This window comes from Scyliorhinus torazame, chromosome 16, assembly GCF_047496885.1.
Source record: "Scyliorhinus torazame isolate Kashiwa2021f chromosome 16, sScyTor2.1, whole genome shotgun sequence".
Taxonomy (NCBI): Eukaryota; Metazoa; Chordata; class Chondrichthyes; order Carcharhiniformes; family Scyliorhinidae; genus Scyliorhinus; species Scyliorhinus torazame.
This window is the reverse complement of record NC_092722.1, coordinates 14,678,532-14,703,739: the sequence shown is the minus strand read 5'-3', so window position 1 is coordinate 14,703,739 and position 25,208 is coordinate 14,678,532. Positions and strand designations below refer to the sequence as shown.

The following is a 25,208-nucleotide window of genomic DNA, read 5'->3' as shown; positions in this document are numbered from 1 at the left end:
GTGAGACGACCGTGAGCGAGAGCGCTCGTTTCTTGGTCGCCGCGGGTTCAAGCGTTGCCCCTTCTAAGAGGCGCTGGCGGATGTAGTCAGACCCTATGCCCGTAACGAACGTGTCTCTCATTAGTAGGTTTGAATGTTCAGTGACTGAAACGGCCTGGCAGTCACAGTCTCTCACCAGGGCGAGCAGGACACGCCAGAAATCTTCCACAGACTCATCGGGAAGTTGGTGCCGCGTGGATAGGAGGTGCCTGGCGTAGATCTTGTTGGTCTGCTGAGCGTAATTCTCCTTCAGTAGCGCCATGGCCTCTGTGTAGGTAGGCGCATCCTGGACGAGGGGAAAAATGTTGGAGCTCAGCCGCGTGTACAGAATCTGGAGCTTCTGTGCTTCTGAGATTGGGTCTGGCGCAGACCCGATGTATGCTTCAAAGCAAGCTAGCCAATGTTGGAAGTCCTTTTTGGCGTTGTCTGCTTGAGGCTGCAGCTGCAGGCGTTCCGGCTTGATGCGGAGGTCCATCTCTGAAAAATCTCTGTGTAATAAATTGATGCACTATCAATTACGATGAGACAAAAGTAGAATGTAATCGAGGCTTTATTACACAGAGATGTGTGGCCTCCTACAGCAGCTTACGAATTGGCTGCTGTTCGGAGAGCACACACCTTTATACTCCGCCTCCTGGGCGGAGCCAGCAGGCAGGGATCTACCCCCGTACCTGTAGTAGAGGGGCCTTACCATAATACCCATATATACAATAGTGGTGACTACCACAACCTCTCAGGGAGGATCGGCGATATTGTCCATCTCAATGCCGGCTGCAGACTGTTTAGCAGGCCCTTGTTGCCATAACCTTTCCATTCTGACATCACAAGTAACAATTACTCCCAGAATCCCCCACTTCACAACGCCACTCTATATTTACTGCACGATGCCTCAATTGGGAGGAGGGAAGGGGCTGCTCAAAATGCCCTCTCAGAACGTCCCCCCCAGCAAATGGTCCAGGCGTAGATATTTGAAGCACGTGTCAAAACTGCTTTGGGAATATCGACAAATTCGAAGAGAATTTCCTGCATGGTTCAATATTATAGCCTAAGTTTTCTAGTTCTCTTCCTGCGGCCCACATGCATTTGCCTCTCTGTGATCAGGTGCGTGTAGATCACCAGATGATGAGGAAGTGCAGGCTTCATCCTATTCCTTATGTTTGTTGGTGTGCAGGGCTTGCTGGTTGTGCCCTGGCTTCCACCGTTCAATGGGTTGAGGGAGTGTCACGGCTTCGCCAGAACAGGCCAATGCATGGCTACGCAAAGGCAGGCCTCATCGACAAAGGTAAGATAAAATGACAACAAAATAAGGCATTTCTTCAGACACCTCAGAAATCTACCTGCCTCCTGCGGCAGACCTGCCTTCTGCGGGTAAACAACTCCAGGGTCAGAATCTGGTTGGGGGGGGGGGGTCAGGATGGGACGTGGGACCTTTGGGTGGGAAGGGCATCGTTGGATTGGGCAGAAGTTGTGCCAGGCTGGAGATGGTTCCCAATTGTAAACCATAGACCTGTGTTGAATACTCATTGGCCCAGTGGATGAACGAGCTTGAAGCAGACTGATAACCAATGATAGTGCACTAAACAGGAAATAAATCAATTACTACGATCTGCCAGACACTGCCACCACAAACATTAACCCCAAACTGTCGCCATTGCCTCTATCTCACTCAAATATAGGTGCCTCCACAGAATTCTGGTACTAACTGTTGTGAGAGCAGTGTGGGTTATTCAGTGGTTTTGGGCCTGGTCATTATTTTTTTTTAAATTCATTCTTGGGATGTGGGCATCGCGGGCTAGGCCAGCATTTGTTATCCATCCCAAATTGCCCTTGAACTGAGTGGCTTGCTAGGCCATTTCAGTGGGCCTGGAGTCACATGTAGGCCAGACCGGGTAAGGATGGCAGATTTCCTTCCCTGAAGGACATTAGTGGGTTTTTACGACAATCGGCAATGGGTTCATGGTCCCCTTTCGACTTCTAATTCCAGATTTTTATTGAATTCACACTACACCATCTGCCGTGGTGGGATTCGAACCTGGGACCCTCTAGAGCATTATCTTGGGCCTCTGGATTACTAGGGACAATACCACTAGGTCACTGGCTCCCCATCATTTTACAAAATGATGAAGGAGTTTGCTTAAAACTAACCTCCCAAACCTTCACCACCCAGGCCTATCATTACTATTATTAGAAGGATAAAGGCAGCAAATGCATGGGGACCACCTCCAAGTCAAACATTGTTTGAGCCTTTGCCTGTCAATTTGACTGAGATTAGCAAACTAACTGCAGACTATACCTACAGGCCTTCTTACTCTGTAAGGCACATTTATCACCAGAGGTTACTCGAGAGCTCAGGGAGTCATTTCCATCATGACACTAAAGTAGACTCATCTCCCCTTCCCAAAATACTTACCATGGCATTTCTGGAATTATTGCATAATATTACATTGAATGTACAGCACAGAAACCGGCCAGCCATTCGGCCCAACTCAACTGTACCGCCAGTAAATAATAATAATCTTCTTTCGTGTCACAAGGAGGTTTACATTAACACTGCAATGAAATTACTGTGAAAAGCCCCTAGTCGCCACACCGGAATCCGGCGCCTCTTCAGGTACAATGAGCGAGAACTCAGAATGTCCAATTCACCCAACAAGCATGTCTTTCGGGACTTGTGGGAGGACACCGGGGCTCCCGGAGGAAACCCACGCAACCAGGAGGGAACGTGCAGACTCCCCACGGACAGTGACCCAAGGCGGGAATTGAACCCAGGTGCCTGGCGCTGTGAAGCAACTGTGCTAACCACTGTGCTATCGTGCCACCCTCCTCCATGTGACCATGTGACTCTCCTCTCATTTCCATTTCTCATCAAAGCCTGTCAGTATATCTTTCTATCGCCTTTTCTCTCATACGCGCATCTAGTTTCCTTTTGAAAGCTACTTGCCTCAAACACTTCCTGTGGTAGTAGGTTCGACATTCTAATGACTCTCAGAGTGAAGAAATTTCGCCTTATTTCCCTGGACAAAAGTCAGATTAAGTAAAAAGATGGATTCACTGAATTTAGATGAATCTCGGTTAATATTATTTTCAATTAATCTCGGATTTTTTTCAGCTGAAAAATGTAAGCATCACATTTAAAGTAAGGGGGGTGCGGTGGGGTGGGGCAGGGAGAACTCTGTTGTGTTGAGGTAAAAATGAATAGAGGGCGAATTGAAGGAAGGTATTCTTTTTATTCCAGAAAAAATGTAGGCAATACAGGCCAATCAGGGATATTTTCAATTGATTTACAGGTGATTATAAACACTGACCTATTTTACGGAACAGCACTCGTTTCAATGAGATGGTTTGTCAAGCATGGAATCAACTGTTTTTTAAGAAGATGGTCGGAATTTAAAAACAACCTTGCAGCTTAGCGAGCGGCTAAATTCGCTCCTGACGTGAGGATTTGCGATTTTCCATTCCGACCACCGCTGACTAGGCCGCATCACCAGATTGGGCCTTGTTCTCCTTGGAGCTCCTCTTCAACTTGGATGGTTTTGTGACCATCTTGTTAATATACCGGGGGTGAAAGGGGCTGCTGACCGACAAGGGACTGCTCTCCAAACTTTGGTATTGCTGGGAGCTGGTGTGCGGGTTTTTGGTGACCAAATGTTTTAACTGTGCGGCAATCGGCAATTTTTTGAAAGCGTCCACACCCCTGCTGGTTTTTAGTTGGTTCTGTTCGCCTGAAGTGGTACCAGCCAGTTGGTGACTTGCCGGGGGGTTGTTCTTCAATGTTAGTGAGATGGCTGGCAACTTCATGAAAGGCACCAAGGAAACCGTGTTCTGAAGGCCCTTCACTGGAACAACGATGTGGTCTGAAGAAGCCGTAGGCTTTTGCATGGGATTGTTCCCGGTGCGTTTTACAGAACCCAGAGCCACGTGGTGAGGTTGCTTATGAATTGTTGGTGACATGTTGCTTTCAGTCCTTGGCATAAGCCTCGTAAGCTTTTCCTGGTGGCACCCAGTGTACAACAAGACAAACTCTCTTTGTGACTGAAGGGGCAAGGCCTGCAATCCTTTACTGCACTTGTTGAATATCTCAACTACTACATCTAAGAAGAGAAAGAAATATTGTTGAAAGCAACCCTTTGATAGTTTAAGACAGCAATATTCATTTCACTGCTTGAGAAATGTCAACAGTTGCCACAAATCTCCTTCTGCACCAGTATGATGTAGGTAGCAATCATCTTACCAAGAGCTTCGTACACTAATTTAGGGATGACTGTTTTGAGAACTTCACAGTGTCTCTGTAAAGATGGATTGGCGTTCATCTCCAATAACCAAATCTGAAAAACAGATCAAACGCAGAACTGTTAATCCCTACGAGGGTCTTCCATCTTTAGTTTCGACGGCAGTGGGTGGAGTTATCTTTCACCCCTACGACTGGATTTGAAACGCAGCTCGGGTACATTTCACAAGACTATTGGCTGTAAGGTTTCTGCGTGAAACAAATTTGTTTTTACAATCATTAACCATTTAATAACAAAATTATTCTCACCACAGATTTTAAAGGTGAAAAAATGCCATTGTGTTCGAAATGGGAGAACATCACGCTGGCATCATAAGGAGAGGCTTTCTGAAGGATAGGATGTTGCAGTTAATTAATTCCTTCTATGAATTGCAGTGGTTATTGAGCAAGTAATCGCACATGTCATGGATAACCGGTACGCTTTCCATGGTGTTGTTCGATAGAGGAATGTTGGCCAGGACATCGGGTGGAGATGGGGGGGGGGGGGGGGGGGGGGAGTTCACTGAACACCCTGTAATAGCATTTATTAGATCTGCATTATAAATTTGAAATGCGTTGAAGATTTGCGTTAATCTGACATTCGCAGTATTTGATTGATGCCGCTGGGTCAATTGACACAGCTTCCTTCGGGAAGAGAAGCCTTCACTTATACTAACCATTTGCCATTGATGTGGATGTGGCTACTAACAGATGTGTGCTCTGGGACCTGTGTGATTTACCTCCTTAGATCCTCCTCTTCTTTCTGCAAATGTTCAGACAGAAGGATCCCTGTGTTAAGGGGCATTTTGGAAGGGCTAATGCAGGTAGGGAATATACGGTGAATGGTAGAACCCTCAAGAGTATTGAAAGTCAAAGAGATCTAGGAGTACAGGTCCACAGATCACTGAAAGGGGCTACACAGGTGGAGAAGGTAGTCAAGAAGGCATACGGCATGCTTGCCTTCATTGGCCGGGGCATTGAGTATAAGAATTGGCAAGTCATGTTGCAGCTGTATAGAACCTTAGTTAGGCCACACTTGGAGTATAGTGTTCAATTCTGGTCGCCACACTACCAGAAGGATGTGGAGGCTTTAGAGAGGGTGCAGAAGAGATTTACCAGAATGTTGCCTGGTGTGGAGGGCATAAGCTATGAGGAGCGATTGAATAAACTCGGTTTGTTCTCACTGGAACGAAGGAGGTTGAGGGGCGACCTGATAGAGGTATACAAAATTATGAGGGGCATAGACAGAGTGGATAGTCAGAGGCTTTTCCCCAGGGTAGAGGGGTCAATTACTAGGGGGCATAGGTTTAAGGTGAGAGGGGCAAAGTTTAGAGTAGATGTACGAGGTAAGTTTTTTACGCAGAGGGTAGTGGGTGCCTGGAACTCACTACCGGAGGAGGTAGTGGAGGCAGGGACGATAGGGACATTTAAGGGGCATCTTGACAAATATATGAATAGTATGGGAATAGAAGGATACGGACCCAGGAAGTGTAGAAGATTGTAGTTTAGTCGGGCAGTATGGTCGGCACGGGCTTGGACGGCCGAAGGGCCTGTTCCTGTGCTGTACATTTCTTTGTTCTTTGTTGTTCAAAAAAAAACATTGTTTTGCTAAAGGGACTGGTGTGGGGTGGAGTGAGTGGCTACTGTTCGAAGACACGGTTTAAACGCCACCACTGCAGCTGGTGGAATTTAAATTCAATTAATAAAACCTGCAATTGAAAGCTGGTCTCAGTAATGGCGATCGTGAAACTATCGTTGAATGGTGCAAAAAACCATCTGGTTCGCTAATGCCTTTTCAGGAAGGAGAACTGCCATGCTCATGCGACACCAGATCCACGGCAATGTGATTGACTCTTAACTGTCCTCTGAAACGGCCCAGCAAGACCAGTCCATCCAAGGGCAATTACGGGTGGGCAACAAATGTTGGCCTTGCCAACGACGCCCACAAAGACAAAGGTTTCCACCAGCAGGAATATCAGTAACCAGCGGGCGCTGATTTACGATCAGGAGGCGAAAAAGCAGCAGGGAGATGAGGAGAATTTTGGGATGGGGTTCTCTTGCCTCCCAGTCGCAGTAGACACCCATTCGTTGGTGGCGGGATTCTCTACCACTGTCAATGGTAATTCCCATTGAAGCCACCCCGCGCCGCCAGGAAACCCGCATGTGGGCGTGCACTGCCAGCGGGATCAGAGAATCGCGCGACCATCGAACAGATGGAGAATTCCGGCCTTTATGCCTGAAAAGATGATGGTAACGGATTCAGTGGTATTTTTCAATAGGGAATGAGATAATTGAGGGGATAAACTTGCAAGGTTCCAGGCATAGAGCAGGGTAACAAGACTGACTGGACTGCTGTACAGAGGGGTAGTATGGACTCACTGGGCCAAATGGCCCTTTCTGTGTCCGATTGACTTTTTAACAATTACCACTGAAGCTGATGAGAACTAAGCGCCAAAAGGAGAAACAAAAGGCAAAGTGGAAAGGTTGAGGAATGGACACTTATTGCTCAATGACTTATTCACAATTTCAATAAGTTTGCAAACTTCAGGATTTGCTCATATTTTAAGTATCTACTTGATGGTACTCGACAGCTGTCGATCTTATGCAACTCTATTATTAAAAGCTTAAAGTATTCTACCTTATTTTCTCTTAGCCGCTCAATTGGCATATCCTAAGGTTTTCTTTAAACAATGAGAACATGTATTTGTGAACTAAAAGTAGAACGTGCTTGAAGGTCTGGCGAAGACCACTGATCTGAAATGCTAACTTTGTTTCTCCCTCCACAGATTCTGCCTGACCTGTTTGTCAGCGTTTCCTATTTTTCTTTCAGATCCCTTGTATCTGCAGTATTTAGGTTTGGTGTACCTCATTTTCAGTTAGATTTTATGTGCTTTTCTTAACCAACCCCTTGACCCAAATGTTAACGGAAGACAAAGCATTTTTTTTTTACTTAAGGCTTATTACTTTTCAGCAGCCTTATTTGAGCACTGCCTGCGTGAACGAAAACTTTAGTCCCCAGTTTGCTGATTGCCTTCTCCCTCAAACTGGGGCTGACTGTAATTTCAGGTCCCTATCATGAAGGTCCTTGAATTGCTGATTCCTTCTCCCCCGTGGTAGTGGAATCGGATTCTCAGAAATTGCCGGTTCAAAGCCACCGAATCCTCATGTTTTGTTAGTGACGGTTAATTATGGGTAAATACAAATATTCCCACTTTTTCTTACCATTATAAGAATTTTAAGGCCGAGACCCTTTAAACAGTCAATGTACTGATACCGTCCTTCATTGTACTCTGGGATTGTTCACTCTGCAGAGTTCTGGCACCATAGGCAGCAATTTACTGGATTCGACAAGAGGCTTTCCCTTTCCCATTCATTCCCTTCCCTCCCTTTGAACGAAGAGGATTCATTATTGTGCAGTGTTTTGCATACATTATTAATGCAATCCAAATAAACGATGGCTGTGTGAATGCGATGTTAGACGCTGCCATCTGTATGTGTTTGATTGGGTCTGGGGACTACTAGGCAACAGGTTTGAAGCTACCAGAAAACTAACAAACTATTGTTCCTGATCTTTGCTGAAAGATATCCTGGGACAAAGAGCCGATAATTAGAATTGTGAAGTGGGTAATTTAGCAAGTCAGTAAACAATGGCAAACAAGGTCACCTCAAACACTGCCCTTTGTTCTTCGAAGCATTTTGTATATCACTGCACAACTTAGCATAGAAAATAAGAGGATTAGGCCATTCGGTTCTTCGAGCCTGCTTCACCGTTCAATATGATCATGGCTGACTCTCTAACTCAATGCCCCCACAATCCTCCGCTCTCCCCATCCCCCTTGATGCCTTTTATTTGATGCCTTTTATTCCAATCAGAACGATTCCTTCTGTTATTTCAATCCCATGTGGGACATCAGGTTGGAACAAACTGTCTGCTACTCCTTGTATTCTAATTTCAGGTTATCAACATCACTGAGAGCAAAGATAACCCCTGCCATCTTGACTACAATATCAGCTATCAATTAACCTCCCTTCCTTGCCCACTCCAGCCTCACCTCCAACAATTTTTTGTCACTAACTATAAGATCGTCCTTTCACCTGCCCTGCTTCACCGCCCCCATTCCCTTGTCCACAAATCCATACCTACCATCTCTAATATTCACACTCCCTCCCACCTGTATCGTTCTCTAGTTCTTCTCCTATCTTCCCTGAGCTTATTATCCTGCCCATGTGAACTATCTCCTGCGCCTATTATAGTGTTGACTAACCAGCTTCCTTTCCTGTGCCCCCCGGGCTTGGTGACATTGTAAATAGTTTAGTAAATAGTCCTCTGGTAATGTCCGCTCTCTTTTAAAACTGCCAGCATTTCCCTAAGGTTCTCGCTCAACTTCTCTATGCTTGCAAATTGCCATCCCACCTCCAATTGCCCTCTCCACAGTTCTTGAAGCTGTTGTGCCCCAAGAGATGTGTTTCCGTCCTTCTTGCAACTTCATGCTTGAGTCTGTCGAATCAGGTTTCTGTCCAATCTACAGCGTTATAAATGTCCGAATTAAAGTCGCAAAATGGCACCTTCATTGATCACTGTCATGGCGCATTATTGACTCACCCGTGTTCACTGATGACACCCTGCTCCACAACTGCACCACCCAGTCCCATTGCCTCTGAATCCATCTCCCATTATTAATTTGACGGTTAAAAACTTCAGTGTCACATATTCCCTGAACTGACCTTCCACCTCAGTTACATCACCCACTCCTGCCCCATCTCAATCCATCTGCTGTTGAAACCTCATTTCTGCCCGTCATCTCTAGCCTTAACTATTCCAGAGACAAAGTTCTCAAGGCCAGGCATTTGTGCAACGAAAACTCCTCTGCTCTTCTTTGAATAGTACCATAGGATGGTACTATTTGATGTCTACCTTTTTGTTTAAAACGTTATTCTTTTCTCAAAGTTACAAAGTCAATGTGCAGAGTGAGCAGGACAAGACCTTAATCCATTTCCTTGCTTGCTCCAAAAAACAATTCAAATTCAAATTGAATCCAGTTCATTGTCCCCCACAAAAGAGACATACTAGATCCAGGCTGATGAGATCACCTGGGGCTAGATTCTCCATTGCGAGCCGGCCCTGCTACCACTGCTAGCAAAGATGGAGAATTTGGTCGCCATGTTCGGTCGTGACAGGATTCCCTACTCCAGCTGCTTGTCAATGGGATTACCCATTGAAACCATCCCACACCGCCAGGGAGCTCATGGAGGGGTTCACTGCCGGTGCAAACAATGAATGGCCAGAGAATCTCGCCCCTGATCTTAGGCTTGGATCCTACGCTCGATCTTCACCAAAAGGCAGAGATGCAACTATTTGATATCCACTTGGGAAAGGCCATTTGGTTTGTGTCAACCGACTTCCACAGTGCAACACACTGTCGGGACTGTAGTCAAGTCTCAGACTGGATTAGTTATGGGTGGCACAGTGGTTTGCACTGCTGCCTCACAGCACCAGGGACGCAGCTTCAATTCTTACCTCAGGTGACTGTCTGTGTGGGGTTTCCTCCCGCAGTCCAAAAATGTGCAGGTTAGGTGGAAATGGCCATTCTAAATTGCCTCCTTATGTTCAAAAATAGGTTGGGTGGAGTTATGGGGTAGGGTGGGGGCGTGGATAATTCACCCATAGCCATATACCCACCATCACAGCTTCCGAAGTCAGATCGGCCATTCTGAAAGTGAACCCTCGGAAGGCGACGGACCCGGACGGCATCCCTGGTCGTGCACTCAGAGCCTGCGCGGACCAGCTGGCAGAGGTATTCGCGGACATCCTTAACCTGTCCCTACTCCACTCCGAGGTCCCCACCTGCTTCAAGAAGACCACCATCATACTGGTACCAAAGAAGAACCAGGCAACGTGCCTCAATGACTACCGTCCGGTGGCCCTGACTTCAGTCGTAATGAAGTGCTTCGAGGGGTTGATCATGAAGCGCATCACCTCCATACTCCCAGAATGCCTTGATCCACTGCAATTCGCATACTGCAACCGGTCCACATGAGACACCATTTCCCTGGCCCTACACTCATCCCTAGAGCATCTCGAAAACAAGGACTCCTACATCAGACTCCTATTTATTGACTACAGCTCCGCCTTCAACACCATAATCCCAGCCAAGCTCACATCAAAGCTCCAAAACCTAGGACTTGGCTTCCCACTCTGCAACTGGATCCTCGATTTTCTGACCAACAGACCACAATCAGTAAGAATGAACAACAACACCTCCTCCACAATAGTCCTCAACACCGGGGCTCCACAAGGCTGCGTACTTAGTCCCCTACTCTACTTCCTGTACACACACGACTGCGTGGCAAAACGTGGTTCCAACTCCATCTACAAGTTTGCTGACGATACGACCATAGTGGGCCGGATCTCGAATAACGACGAGTCAGAATACAGGAGGGAAATAGAGAACCTAGTGGAGTGGTGTAGCGACAACAATCTCTCCCTCAATGCCAGCAAAACTAAAGAGCTGGCCATTGACTTCAGGAAGCAAAGTACTGTACACACCCCAGTCAGCATCAACGGGGCCGAGGTGGAGATGGTTAGCAGTTTCAAATTCCTAGGGGTGCACATCTCCAAAAATCTGTCCTGGTCCACCTACGTCAACGCTACCACCAAGAAAGCACAACAGCGCCTATACTTCCTCAGGAAACTAAGGAAATTCGGCATGTCCACATTAACCCTTACCAACTTTTACAGATGCACCATAGAAAGCATCCTATCGGGCTGCATCACAGCCTGGTATGGCAACTGCTCGGCCCAGGACCAGAGAGTCGTGAACACCGCCCAGTCCATCACACAAACCTGCCTCCCATCCATTCACTCCATCTACACCTCCCGCTGCCTGGGGAAAGCGGGTAGCATAATCAAAGATCCCTCCCTATTACTCACTCTTCCAACTTCTTCCATCAGGCAGGAGATACAGAAGTCTGAGAACACGCACGAACAGACTCAAAAACAGCTTCTTCCCCACTGTCACCAGACTCCTAAATGACCCTCTTATGGACTGACCTCATGAACACTACACCTCTGTATGCTTCACCCGATGCCAGTGCTTATGTAGTTACATTGTATATGTTATGTTGCCCTATTATGTATTTTCTTTTCTTCTCTTTTCTTCCCATGTACTGAATGATCTGTTGAGCTGCTCGCAGAAAAATACTTTTCACTGTACCTCGGTACACGTAACAATAAACAAATCCAATCCAAATCCAATGGGTGCTCCTTCGGGGGGGTCCGTGCAAACTCAATGGGTAGAATTGCCTCCTTCTGCACTGTAGGGATTCTATGATTCTATGTATTCAAATCACTGCTGTGGGCTTTGAAACCTGAGGCTTGTAGGATAGCTTAGACTGTGACAACTAAGCTAAGGCTGATGTTAACGACAAGTAGGATTACAAATAAATTCCGCAAGAAGCCGTTTTAGTCTTAGAAAATTCAACATTCATCACCTGATCCCTGCATCAGCCAATTAGACCATATCTGATTCACCTATTCAATACTTAACCCTCTAACTTTAAATCTCATTACTGTGATGAACGTAGAAATTGATATATTTTATATTTCATATTTGTGGCAGGAATGGTATTTAAAAACCTTGGTTTAAAATACATACAGGTTAAATCTGTACATAAAGAGTCATAAAAGGTGGGGTAGTGATAGATTCCAACCACCTACTTGGTTCCAGATGAAGGGAATCATGTTTTGATTGCTGGAGATTCCCTGAAGTGTAGATAATTTATGAGAGCGTGATGTTTAGTCCTAGCTGAGCAGGTCTTTGAATTTAGTGGGATACAGATGATGTAATTAATGGGAGGAACCTGGTCTGTCTGTACTTTTGCACTATGTTATCGGATTTTAAGTTGAACAGGAGTTTGGCTAAATGCTGTTAGGTTGAGCAGTTTGCCAGAGGATTTAAGTCTGACAAGACAGAAGTGTACTGAATCTGCTCTTGAAAGCGTCTCTCTCTAAACATATTTACACAGAAGACCGCAAGTAAATCTGTTGTGTTAACTTTATTTATAAGTGGCATTTGAACTTTATTGGGTTGCTTAATCTGGCTTAGTAGCAGGTGTAGATAGTAAGTTAATGGGTTTCTCTTTTATTTAAGAACTGTTTTAGTGATAAATGTAAAGCTATTTCTTTGATGTTAATGTAGTTAATCCTGTGTTTAAATTAAAGTTTGTTTTAACATCAACGGGACCTAATGGTCAGAGTCACAATTCTCGGGCTTTAGTGTCCTTTACCCACAATTTTACAAATAGAAGAATTGTTTTGGGGTCTCTTCCGGTATCCTAAAAAAAGTTGTGATCTGGTCCGGTATTCTCAAATTACCAATCAGATAGTTAATCATCCACCATTTAGAGGAGTTAATCCACAAAGAATCAAGAGTGTTTGCACATTCAGTAATAATAATTAATCTTTATTGCCACTTGTAGGCTTACATTAACACTGCAATGAAGTTACTGTGAAAGCCCCCTCGTCGCCACATTCCGGCGCCTGTTCAGGTACACAGAGGGAGAATTCAGAATGTCCAATTCACCGAAAAAGCACGACTTTTGGGGCTTGTGGGAGGAAATGTCCAATGGGAGAGAAAGAGTTCAGCATGTGGAGGTTCGCCGCACCCCCCCCGCCCCGTCCCCCCGGCCCCAACCTACATGGGTCAAAACAGGCATCAATGAAACATCTGTATGGAGCTGACTGCCACTGGGCATGAAGTCAATCCACTTAATCTCAGAATGAACAAAACTGTACAGCAGAACAGAATGAAAATTACCTTGAAGTTCTGATCAACCATAAAGTCGCAACCCAGGAGATTGAAGTAGCCCAGTTTGCATTCCAGTTTCCCCTTGACAGCGAGGAAACATTGTATCATGATCTTCCGCATTCTCTTCTGCAAAGAGGTTATGAAGCTTGGAATTACATGGCTTATTCTTTATTGACCCAGGCAGTCTATCTCGCATTTAGGCCTATCTCTGTTTGCCATCCATTCCACCCACCTCCCCCAGATACCCTTTCTGGATTCCCAATCAATCTTAAAGTTAGAAGGTTGAAATTCAAAGCCCGTTCCAGGGACTTGGGCTCATAATCCAGCCCTTCACTCCAGTGCAGTACTTGAGGGAGTGCCGCACTGTTGGAGGTGTCGCGCTTGGATTGGACATTGAATCAAAGCCCCATTTTCTTTCTCAAGTGTGTGAAAAAAGACCGAGTGGCCCAATTGCAAAGAATACATGAGGGCCTTGGACAAAGTAGATCGGGTGTAACTGTTCCCACTGGCGGAAGGATCCAGAACCAGAGGGCACAGATTAAAGTAGTGATGGCAATTTGAGCAGTGACTGGCTCCGATCTGGAATGCACTGCCTGAGCATGGTGCAGACAGATTCAATCGAGGCCCTCAAAAGAGAATTGGATAATGATCTGAAGTGAAAACATTTGCAGGGTTACGAGGAAAAGGTGGGCAAGTGGGACTGGGTGAGTTGCACTCACAGAGAGCTAGCATGGACACATTGTGCTGTAACCATGATAAGAGCAAGGAAGTTATCCTTGGTGTCCTGGCCAATACTTATCCATCAATCAACATCACAACAGAGTATCAGGCCATTATCACATTGCTGTTTTCAGGAACTTGCTGAGTGCAAATTGGCTGTTCCTTCTTCCACATTAAAAAAGCAATTACACTTCAAAATGCATTTGCTTAGCTTTTAAGCACTTTGGTATATCCTGAGGTTGTAAAAGGTGCTATATCAGGGCAAGTTTTTCCTCCTTTTGGGGGGGGGGGGGGGGGAAGAGTTCCTGGTCTACATGTCTGCAATTTCAGAAGTGAGGTTTTGATAAGGCAAGGCATTGTAAATGAAGACCCTGAATACTGCAGCCTGGACCACTCCAATGGGACTAACACTGGCTGAAGTTGGTTCAAACCCTTTTTCCTCAGACATTGGCGATCAGATTAACATTAATATCTTCTCTCTCAGTTGAATCTGAAGTCTGACATTCAGAGGTAAAGATCTCATCAGCTAAATTATTTATCCTTCTCAACTTTCACACATCGAATTGATTTTTGCATTATAACTGCATTTACTTAACATGTGAATCTTGCCTTGGCACAAAACACTGCTCAATTATATCAGAACAAGTTTCTTGCTTAGAAGACATAAATTCTGGTTGCAAACAAATCTCCCACAGGAGTGGGTCAAATTTGCGAACAAACTGATCAAAGCCAATTGAGGGAGGTTAGACTTATTGTGGCCAAAATGCCACATAAGTACGAGTATCCACTAGCCAGGGACTTCTGCCATTGTTCGCATCAAAGTTCATAGGGTCAGAGAAGGTCCTCTGACTTACATCTAAATTATGGGCATCGGTATCACTTGAAGAGGGAAGTCTTGTGGGTTAGCGTCTCTCCCTCTGAGCCAGAAGCTGTGCACACTATTGCTTTCCTTATTTAAGGGAGGATACAAATTCAATGGAAGCAGTTCAGAGAAGGTTTACTCAATTCAAACCTGCAATGGGGGGGTTGGCTTATGAAGAAAGGCTGGACAAGCTAAGCTTGTATCCGTTGGAGCTTAGGAAAGTAAGAAGCGACTTGATTGAAACATAGAAGATCCTGAGGGGTCTTGACAGGGTCGATGTGGAGGGGATGTTTCCTCTTGTGGGAGAATCTAGAACTCGGGGCGGGGGGGAGGGGGGTCACTGTTTTAAAAAAAAAAAAGGTTGCCCATTGAAGATAGAGATGAGCAGGTTTTATTCTCTCAGATGGTCATGGGTCTTTGGAACTCTCTTCCTCAGAGACATGGGGGCAGAATCTATGTTTAAGACAGAGCTAGGTAGATTCTTGGATGTGATTTGATTTGATTATCACATGTACCTAAGTACAGTGAAAAAGTATTTTTCTGCGGCCAAGGGGACGTACACAGTACGTACATAGTAGACAAAAAAGAATAATCGACAGAGTACATTGACAAATGGTACATCGACAAACAGCGATTGGTTACAGTGCGGAACAAGGGGCCAAACAAAGCAAATACATGTGCAAGAGCAGCATAGGGCGTCGTGAATAGTGTTCTTACAGGGAACAGATAAGTCCGAGGGGGAGTCGTTGAGGAGTCTTGTAGCTGTGGGGAAGAAGTTGTTCCTACGTCTGGATGTGCGGGTCTTCAGACTTCTGTACCTTCTGCCTGATGGAAGGGTCTGGAAGAAGGCAATGTCTGGGTGGGAGGGGTCTCTGATAATGCTGTCTGCCTTCCTGAGGCAGCGGGAGGTGTAGACAGAATCAATGTGAGGCTGGCAAGCTTGTGTGATGCGTTGGGCTGAGTTCACCACACGCTGCAGTTTCTTGGTAAGCAAGGGGGTGAAAGGTTATCAGGGAAAGGCAAGAATGTGGATTTGAGATTAAATTCAGGTCAGCCATGATCTTATTGAATGGTGGAGCAGGCCCGAAGGGCCAAATGGTCTATTGCTGCTTCTATTTTGAACGTTCGTATGTATGTTAAGAGCGGGAGATATTCTGGTCAGTCGCGTGATGGAAAGTTGGAGCCTCGACCATCACCATCCACAACACTGGACAATAATTTGCATTTAAAAAGTATATGTTGCCACGTCAATCGAGACTCCCTGAGAGAACTGTGACACACACAGCACTGGGGAGGATATTTTACTGCCTTCCAATTTGGCATTTAACATCCCAGTTCTAAAGGGAATGGACATTGAATGCTATTGATAGAGATGTGCTAATTTCACCCAATGACTGAATTGATTGAGAGTCATTTTTCTTGCCTTAAAAATAGATTCTGCCTTCATGACCTTTGAGGAAGGGAGTTCCAAAAATCCATGAGCCTCTGAGAGAAATCCAGGACAAAATCTAAGCCAGGGTCCACAAGTTGGATGAATCGCTGCCATTGGGTGAGTCAATATGCCTGGTCTGATCTGGAGAATGAGACCACCAAGCTATGAGGCTTGACATTGAAAGGTCCTGACCTTTTTTAAAATAAATTTAGAGTACCCAATTCATTTTTTCCAATTAAGGGGCAATTTAGCGTGGCCAATCCACCTAGCCTGCACATCTTTGGGTTGTGGGGGCGAAACCCACGCAAACACGGGGAGAATGTGCAAACTCCACACGGACAGTGACCCAGAGCCGGGATCGAACCTGGGACCTCAGCGCCGTGAGGCAGCAGGGCTAACCCACAGCGCCACCGTACTGCCCTATAGGTCCTGATCTCACGTCTATCATGCTCCTGTTAAGGACATTTCCATTGGATCCCTGCAGTGCAGAAGGAAGCCATTCAGCCCGAGTCTGCACTGACCCTCCGAAAGAGCACCCTACTTAGATTCACTTCCCTGCACTATCCCCATAACCCCAAAATCCTACCTAACCTGCACTTCATTGGGCAAACGAAGGAACAATTTAGCATGGCCAATCCCATCTAATCTGCATATCTTTGGACACCATTACAAGGGGATATAAATTTAAGGTGAAAGGTGGAAGATATAGGAGGGATATCAGAGGTAGGTTCTTTACCCAGAGAGTAGTGGGGGCATGGAATGCACTGCCTGTGGAAGTAGTTGAGTCGGAAACATTAGGGACCTTCAAGCAGCTATTGGATAGGTACATGGATTACGGTAAAATGATATAGTGTAGATTTATTTGTTCTTAAGGGCAGCACGGTAGCATTGTGGATAGCACAATTGCTTCACAGCTCCAGGGTCCCAGGTTCGATTCCGGCTTGGGTCACTGTCTGTGCGGAGTCTGCACGTCCTCCCCGTGTCTGCGTGGGTTTCCTCCGGGTGCTCCGGTTTCCTCCCGCAGCCCAGGGATGTGCAGGTTAGGTGGACTGGCCATGATAAATTGCCCTTAGTGTCCAAAATTGCCCTTGGTGTTGGGTGGAGGTGTTGGGTGGAGGTGTTGGGTTTGGGTGGGGTGCTCTTTCCAAGGGCCGGTGCAGACTCAGGGGGCCGAATGGCCTCCTTCTGCACTGTAAATTCAATGATAATCTATGATTAATCTAGGACAAAGGTTCGGCACAACATCGTGGGCCGAAGGGCCTGTTCTGTGCTGTATTTTCTATGTTCTATGAGGGACAATTAATTGCTCATGGGCAATTAATCCGCTGCACATCTTTGGACTGTGAGAGGAAACCGGAGTATCCGGAGGAAACCCACGCAGACACGGGGAGAGCGTGCAAACTCCACACAGTCACCCGAGGCCGGACTTGAACCTGGGTCCCTGGTGCCGTGAGGCAGCGGTGCTAACCACTGTGCCATCGGAAGATTCTTAGCTCCACAATTCATCGGAAATAATCAAACAAAAATGAACCAACCTGAGTGAAAGCACGAACTTACCACAAAAACAGTACCTGACTCCTCTGATACTAACTCAACTGAACCTCGGTAATTAGAACACGGGTAGAAGCTGGAGCATAAACGTACCTCAAACACAGTGAAAACCCAGTCTTTGGGGAGATTCTTTGATTCCATATAATTCTCATTAATATAGTCATTCAAGTGCTCCATGGACCAGACAGTGTCCTCCTTCATCTCACTGTACAGAGGATTCTTTTTCTGTACAAACTGTGGATAAGATAGTGCAAAAGGTGAAATTAATGGAATAAGACTCCGAGTGGACACTTCTGACCAACAGCGACTTTTATGGACCATCAGGGACGGTCAGCAATTGAGAAGAATGAGGGTCATTGGGTGGCACAAGCTTGAACTTGATGCCTATCACAGATGGCAGGTGGCTGGCGGTGGCAGATCATAGGGCAGATCATCATGGGGGAAGGGAGGAGGAAACATGGGTTGTGTGATTGGAGCTGGTGAGTGAACGGCAGAGGCAGAGAGATCAAAGAGGCTCAGTGCATTGTGGAAATCGTGGGTCCAAAGGTGCGTGGGAGAGAGATTATAGTAGAAGGAGAATTGGATGGAGAGTTGGAACACACATGGAAACCTGTAGGGAGAAGAGACCTCATGGGAAGAGATCACAGGAGAGAGTTCAAGGGGTAGAGATCACAGGGGGAGAGAAATCATGGGGGAGAAATCATGTTGGAGTGATCATGGGGAGAGAGATGACAGGGAGAGAACCCGCAAAGCTAGAGATCACAGGGGAGAGGTCAGGGTGGGGAGAGGGAAGGGGGTGGGGCAATAGGTCAGAGGGGAGACGTCAGGGGGCAGGAAGAGGTCAGAGGGGGAGATGTCAAGAGGAGAAGAGATCAGAGGGAGAGGTCGCAATAGGGAAGGTTATTGGGAGAGTTCACGGGGAGAAGTCACGAGACAGAATTTAGGGGAAAAGACTGCAGGGGAGGAATCACAGCCGGGACAGATGATGGTGGTTATGGATAGTCGGCAGGGGGAGTTCAGATTATGAGGAGGGAGGCATTTGGTGGCAACTCAGCTGGAAGGCCGGAGAGGACGTATTCTTGACCCACAAACACAGCCAGAAGGTCACTTACTGCTGAATCTGGCAGTTCCCACTTCTCTCTCACTGGAGTTTCCTGCTCCATGCTGGAAGTGTTGACCAAACATGAGGAAGCACACAGCCTGATTTATTTACTGTACTTACTGACCTGTCTCAACAGAATGGGTCACACAGCAGCACCCAAAACCCCCAGTTGAACTGGAAGAAGTGTATTTGCACAAGGCAATATGTTTACCAATTTAATTCTCCCACCATATTCCATCTGTCTCGGCAGCGATGGGGTTAAAAATTCACCCCATTGTATTTTTAATAAATAAAATGCTTTGATTAAACACTCTTGTTTATTGGTTCGAAAAATATTGGACATGGGCTAAAAGGTTGTTTGGCTGGTAGTCTAGGGACATTGGCCAATGAAGTCGACTTGTTTTGCAATTGGCTGCGGAAGGTGGTACAGTGCGAGGATAGAAATGCTATCTGACCAGTCGTGGGAATGTGGAAGCCGGGTGATTGGGGACAGGAAATCCATAGAATTCCTACAGTGCAGAAGGAGGCCATTCAGCCCCAATGAGTCTGCACCGAAAAATGGGCGGTGCAGCAGGTTCCCGGGGCCTTCAGTGCAGGGCAACAGCATTGGGGCAAAGGAAACCAACTCCCCTTTTTTTTACAGCACTGACTGCCATAAAGAAGTCTAAATGTCCAGACACTTTGAGAAGCCAGGGAGAAGGTCAGTGGGTAGGAATGGAGATAGGTGTTCAGTCAGCGGTGGGGGGGAGGGAGGGTGCTGGTCAGTGGATGGGTGGATGGGTGGGTAGTTGAAGGGTGGGGATTCGTCGATTGTGTGGAAGGGAAAGGGGGTATGGTTGGGAGGGTCATCGAGGAGGCATGGTTGGGAGGTAGCTGAGAGGCTGGGCAGGGGGGTTAGTCCCTGGTTCTGTTTCTGGGGTACCTCCCTGCTATGGCCCCCTCCTCGGAGATTGGAAGCTGTGGGCGGCCAATAATGCTTTACAACTTAAGAGTATTAACTGGCTAAACTGTGAAGAGATTCACCAAGAATTAATACACAGTTTAAACAAACGCGCCCATGACCAGGATTAGTACAGTCGATGTAAAACACCACTCAGCAGTGTGGGTTAGAAAATTTTAGTTATAGGTTTCCTTGTGTGTTCCAACTCTCCATCAAGGGGCTGGTTTAGCACAGGGCTAAATCGTTGGCTTTGAAAGAAGACCAAGGCAGGCCAGCAGCACGGTTCAATTCCCGCACCAGCCTCCCCTAACAGGCGCCGGAATGTGGCGACTAGGGGCTTTTCACAGTAACTTCATTGAAGCCTACTCGTGACAATAAGCGATTTTCATTTTCATTTTTTTTTTTCATCCACTGAGACCAGTCCCCCGCTTGACAGACATTTAAGTTGCCTTGACCCCCAACCTTTGCAACCCCCTCACTAAATCATCTTCTCTGGACTCCTGTGCCTTCACCGCTTGTAGCCATGCCTTTAGCTTTCGAGGCCCTGAACAGGAAATCCTTAACCAACCCTCGGCATATCCAAAACTCTCTCTCCTCCTTCGACACACTCTTGAAAACCTACCCTTTTGACCAAGCATTTGGTCATCCACCCCACTATCTCTTTACGTGGCTTGGTGTCAAATTGTTTTGTTTTGATAACACTCCTGAGAGGCAGTTATCTGTCAGTCACCTGAGGCCCATTTAGTGGCACAAGGGTGTACATTGTATTCTTCTCTTTGAAGCTTAAGTAGTGTGAGTCACCCTGGTTAGCTGAAGTCTGTATAACAGACAGACAGAAAGTGCACTCAGTAACCTGCAGCAAGTGTAACTAATGGCAGCTCCTCACAGACCGCGTGGTTTAGTTGGAGCAGCAATTGGATGCACTTAGGAGCATGCAGGTGGCGGAAAGCATCATAGATAGGAGTTATAGAGACGTGGTCACACCCAAGGTGCAGGCAGAGAGATGGTTGACAACCAGAAGGGGCTGGCAGTCAGTGCAGGAATCCCCTGTGGTTGTCCCCCTCTTGAACAGGTATACCGCTTTGGATACTGTTGGGGGAATAGCCTGTCAGGGGAAAACAGCAGCAGCCAGAGCAGTGGCACCATGGCTGGCTCTGATGTTCAGAAGGGAGGGTCAAAGCGCAGAAGAGCAATAGTCATAGTGGACTCTATAGTCAGGGGCACAGATAGGAGCTTCTGTGGACATGAAAGAGACTCCAGGATGGTATGTTGCCTCCCTGGTGCCAGGGTCCAGGATGTCTCAGAACGGGTAATGGGCAGCCTGAAGGGGGAGGGTAAACACGCAGAAGTTGTTGTACATCTTGGTACTAACGACATAGGCAGGAAGAGGCATGAGGTCCTGCAGAAGGAGTTCAGGGAGCGAGGCAGAAAGTTAAAAGATAGGACCTCCAGGGTTGTAATCTCGGGATTACTCCATGTGCCACATGCCGGTGAGGCTAGAAATAGGAAGATAGAGCAGCTAAACACGTGGCTAAACAGCTGTGTAGGAGGGAGGGTTTCCATTATCTGGGCCACTGGGAGCTCTTCCAGGGCAGGTGTGACCTGTATAAGAAGGACTGGAGAGGTGTAAATATCCTGGCCGCGAGGTTTGCTAGCGTCACACGGGTGGGTTTAAACTAGTATGGAAGGGGGGTGGGTACCAGAGCAATAGGTCAGAAAGTGAAAGCATTGAGGGAGAACTAGGGAACAGGGCCAGTATGGCTCTGAGGAAGAGGCAGACAGGGAGATGTTGCTGAAAACAGCGGGTCTGGTGGCCTGAAGTGCATATGTTTTAATGCAAGAAGTATTACGGGTAAGGCAGATGAACTTAGAGCTTGGATTAGTATTTGGAACTATAATGTTGTTGCCATTACAGAGACATGGTTGAGGGAAGGACAGGATTGGCAGCTAAACGTTCCAGGATTTAGATGTTTCAGGCAGGATAGAGGGGGATGTAAAAGGGGTGGCGGAGTTGCGCTACTGGTTAGGGAGAATATCACAGCTGTACTACGGGAGGACACCTCAGAGGGCAGTGAGGCTATATGGGTAGAGATCAGGAATAAGAAGGGTGCAGTCACAATGTTGGGGGTTTACTACAGGCCTCCCAACAGCCAGCGGGAGATAGAGGAGCAGATAGGTAGACAGATTTTGGAAAGGAGTAAAAACAACAGGGTTGTTGTGATGGGAGACTTCAACTTCCCCAATATTGACTGGGACTCACTTAGTGCTAGGGGCTTGGACGGGGCAGAGTTTGTAAGGAGAATCCATGAGGGCTTCTTAAAACAATATGTAGATAGTCCAACTAGGGAAGGGGCTGTACTGGACCTGGTATTGGAAAATGAGCCCGGCCAGGTGGTAGAAGTTTCAGTAGGAGAGCATTTCGGGAACAGTGACCACAATTCAGTAAGTTTTAAAGTGCTGGTGGACAAGGATAAGAGTGGTCCTAGGGTGAATGTGCTAAATTGGGGAAGGCTAATTATAACAATATTAGGCGGGAACTGAAGAACCTAGATTGGGGACAGATGTTTGAGGGTAAATCAACATCTGACGTGTGGGAGGCTTTCAAATGTCAGTTGAAAGGAATTCAGGACCGGCATGTTCCTGTGCGGAAGAAGGATAAATACGGCAAATTTTGGGAACCTTGGATAACGAGAGATATTGTAGGCCTCGTCAAAAGGAAAAAGGAGGCATTTGTCAGGGCTAGAAGGCTGGGAACAGATGAAGCCTGTGTGGAATATAAGGAAAGTAGGAAGGAACTTAAGCAAGGAGTCAGGAGGGCTAAAAGGGGTCACGAAAAGTCATTGGCAAATAGGGTTAAGGAAAATCCCAAAGCTTTTTACACGTACATAAAAAGCAAGAGGGTAGCCAGGGAAAGGGTTGGCCCACTGAAGGATAGGCAAGGGAATCTATGTGTGGAGCCAGAGGAAATGGGCGAGGTGCTAAATGAATACTTTGCATCAGTATTCACCAAAGAGAAGGAATTGGTGGATGTTGAGTCTGGAGAAGGGTGTGTAGATAGCCTGGGTCACATTGAGATCCAAAAAGACGAGGTGTTGGGCATCGTAAAAAATATTAAGGTAGATAAGTCCCCAGGGCCTGATGGGATCTACCCCGGATGTCCCGGAGGACTGGAGAATAGCCAATGTTGTTCCTTTGTTTTAGAAGGGTAGCAAGAATAATCCAGGGAACTACAGGCCGGTGAGCCTTACATCAGTGGTAGGGAAATTACTGGAGAGAATTCTCCGAGACAGTATCTACTCCCATTTGGAAGCAAATGGATGTATTAGCGAGAGGCAGCATGGTTTTGTGAAGGGGAGGTCATGTCTCACTAACTTGATAGAGTTTTTCGAAGAGGTCACAAAGATGATTGATGCAGGTAAGGCAGTGGATGTTGTCTATATGGACTTCAGTAAGGCCTTTGACAAGGTTCCTCATGGCAGACTGGTACAAAAGGGGATCAGGGGTCAGCTGGCAAGGTGGATGCAGAAATGGCTAGAGAGGCAGAGAGTAGCAATGGAAGGGTGCTTTTCTGATTGGAGGGCTGTGACTCGTGGTGTTCCGCAGGGATCAGTGCTGGGACCTTTGCTGTTCGTAGTATATATAAATGATTTGGAGGAAAATGTAACTGGTCTGATTAGTAAGTTTGCAGATGACATAAAGGTTGGTGGAATTGCAGATAGCGATGAGGACTGTCAGAGCGTACAGCAGGATTTAGATCGTTTGGAGACGTGGGCGGAGAGATGGCAGATGGAGTTTAATCCGGACAAATGTGAGGTAATGCATTTTGGAAGGTCGAATGCAGGTAGGGAATATACAGTGAATGGTAGAACCCTCAAGAGTATTGACAGTCAGAGAGATATTGGTGTACAGGTCCACAGGTCAACGAAAGGGGCAACACAGGTAGAGAAGGTAGTCAAGAAGGCATACAGCATGCTTGCCTTCATTGGCCTGGGCATTGAGTATAAGAATTGGCAAGTCATGTTGCAACTGTATAGAACCTTAGTTAGGCCACACTTGGAGTATAGTGTTCAATTCTGGTCGCCACACCACCAGAAGGATGTGGAGGCTTTAGAGAGGGTGCAGGAGAGATTTACCAGGATGCTGCCTGGTATGAAGGGCATTAGCTATGAGGAGTGGTTGAATAAACTCGGTTTGTTCTCACTGGAAAGACGGAGGTTGAGGGGCGACCTGATAGAGGTCTACAAAATTATGAGAGGCATAGAAAGAATGGATAGTCGGAGGCTTTTCCCCAGGGTACAGGGGTCAATTATTAGGGGGCATAGGTTTAAGGTGCGAGGGGCAAGATTTAGAGGAGATGTACGAGGCAAGTTTTTTTACACAGAGGGTAGTGGGTGCCTGGAACTCGCTGCCGGAGGAGGTGGTGGAAGCAGGGACAATAGTGACATTTAAGGGACATCTTGACAAATACATGAATAGGATGGGAATAGAGGGATACGGACCCAGGAAGTGTAGAAGATTTTAGTTTAGTCGGGCAGCATGGTAGGCACAGGCGTGGAGGGCTGAAGGGCCTGTTCCTGTGCTGTACTTTTCTTTGTTCTTTGTTCTTGCAAAGCACCTTAGGATGTTTGATAAAGATACTATATAAATGCAAGTTGCTGTTAATGATGCACTCTTGTTGCATTCTGTCCTCAGTGACTTGCAATTTTTGCTCCACCAACGCCTAGTCTTCACATCAAGCTGAGAGATGTCAATGCCAGGGAACTAAACAATGATGTACTCTTTAAAATATCCAGTGACTGCGAGAATGATGTACACCTGAGGTGAGATTCAAAGTAAAGTTCCCTCAACTCTGCCTAAACATGCCTGAGTCCTATGTCTTAAGGGATTCACATTCTGACAACTGTGATATAGGAATATTCGTGTAGATGCAGGCTTATCATTCACTGTTCTATAAATCGTGAATCTTCACCAGTAAAATACGAAAAGATCAATTGACAACTGAACAAATGTTTAGGTGCACACCTTTGGAAAGGATTGTCAACAGCTGCCGAGGTGGGTTTTAGCCCACCCACCCCCTCAGGTTGCTGGGTAATTAACACAATGCTAATGAACATCAACCTGAAATTCAGCTGGAGGGCCTGGTCACACCTGAGCAGATAAAATCCCCTGTGCGCTCCCCAATTACACGAACAAACAAGCAACAACAAACTCCTAGGATTTCTTTCCATGGGGTCGTTTTTTGCAATATTGCAAAACAAGTGACAGCAAGTCGTCAACCCAACTTACACCCTGATTTCCATTATTCCTGCACAGCGATCTCGAACGCACTGTCTGAAAGGGCGGTGGAAGCAGATTGAACAGCAAGGTTCAAAGTGGAATTAGAGGCATGTTTGAGATGACGTGCAGGTCTTTGGGGAGAAAGAGCAGGAGAGTGGAAATAATTGGATGGTTGATTCAAAGAGGGCTCTCAAAGGGCTGATTTGTCTCC

At 46.5% G+C, this 25,208-nt stretch overlaps 1 protein-coding gene and 1 long non-coding RNA gene across 4 annotated transcripts in view; one reads left to right on the top strand and one right to left on the bottom strand.

Annotated features, from left to right (window-relative positions):
- Positions 1-1,008: 1,008 nt before the first annotated feature.
- On the top strand, positions 1,009-24,534 carry LOC140392595 (uncharacterized). The gene is made up of 3 exons (XR_011935395.1): positions 1,009-1,321; positions 16,130-16,244; positions 24,413-24,534. It is a non-coding gene; the product is annotated as an uncharacterized lncRNA (long non-coding RNA).
- The window catches only part of LOC140392593 (protein polyglycylase TTLL10-like), a 67,002-nt gene continuing 45,040 nt past the window's right edge, over positions 3,247-25,208 (bottom strand). For all 3 annotated transcript variants that reach the window (XM_072477991.1, XM_072477993.1, XM_072477994.1), the window contains 4 exons: positions 17,772-17,912; positions 13,123-13,239; positions 4,271-4,364; positions 3,247-4,130 (listed from right to left, as the gene is read on the bottom strand). In XM_072477991.1, coding sequence (XP_072334092.1) covers positions 3,511-4,130; positions 4,271-4,364; positions 13,123-13,239; positions 17,772-17,912 — 972 coding nt within the window. In that variant the 3' untranslated portion in view covers positions 3,247-3,510. The remainder of the gene's footprint in view (positions 4,131-4,270; positions 4,365-13,122; positions 13,240-17,771; positions 17,913-25,208) is intronic.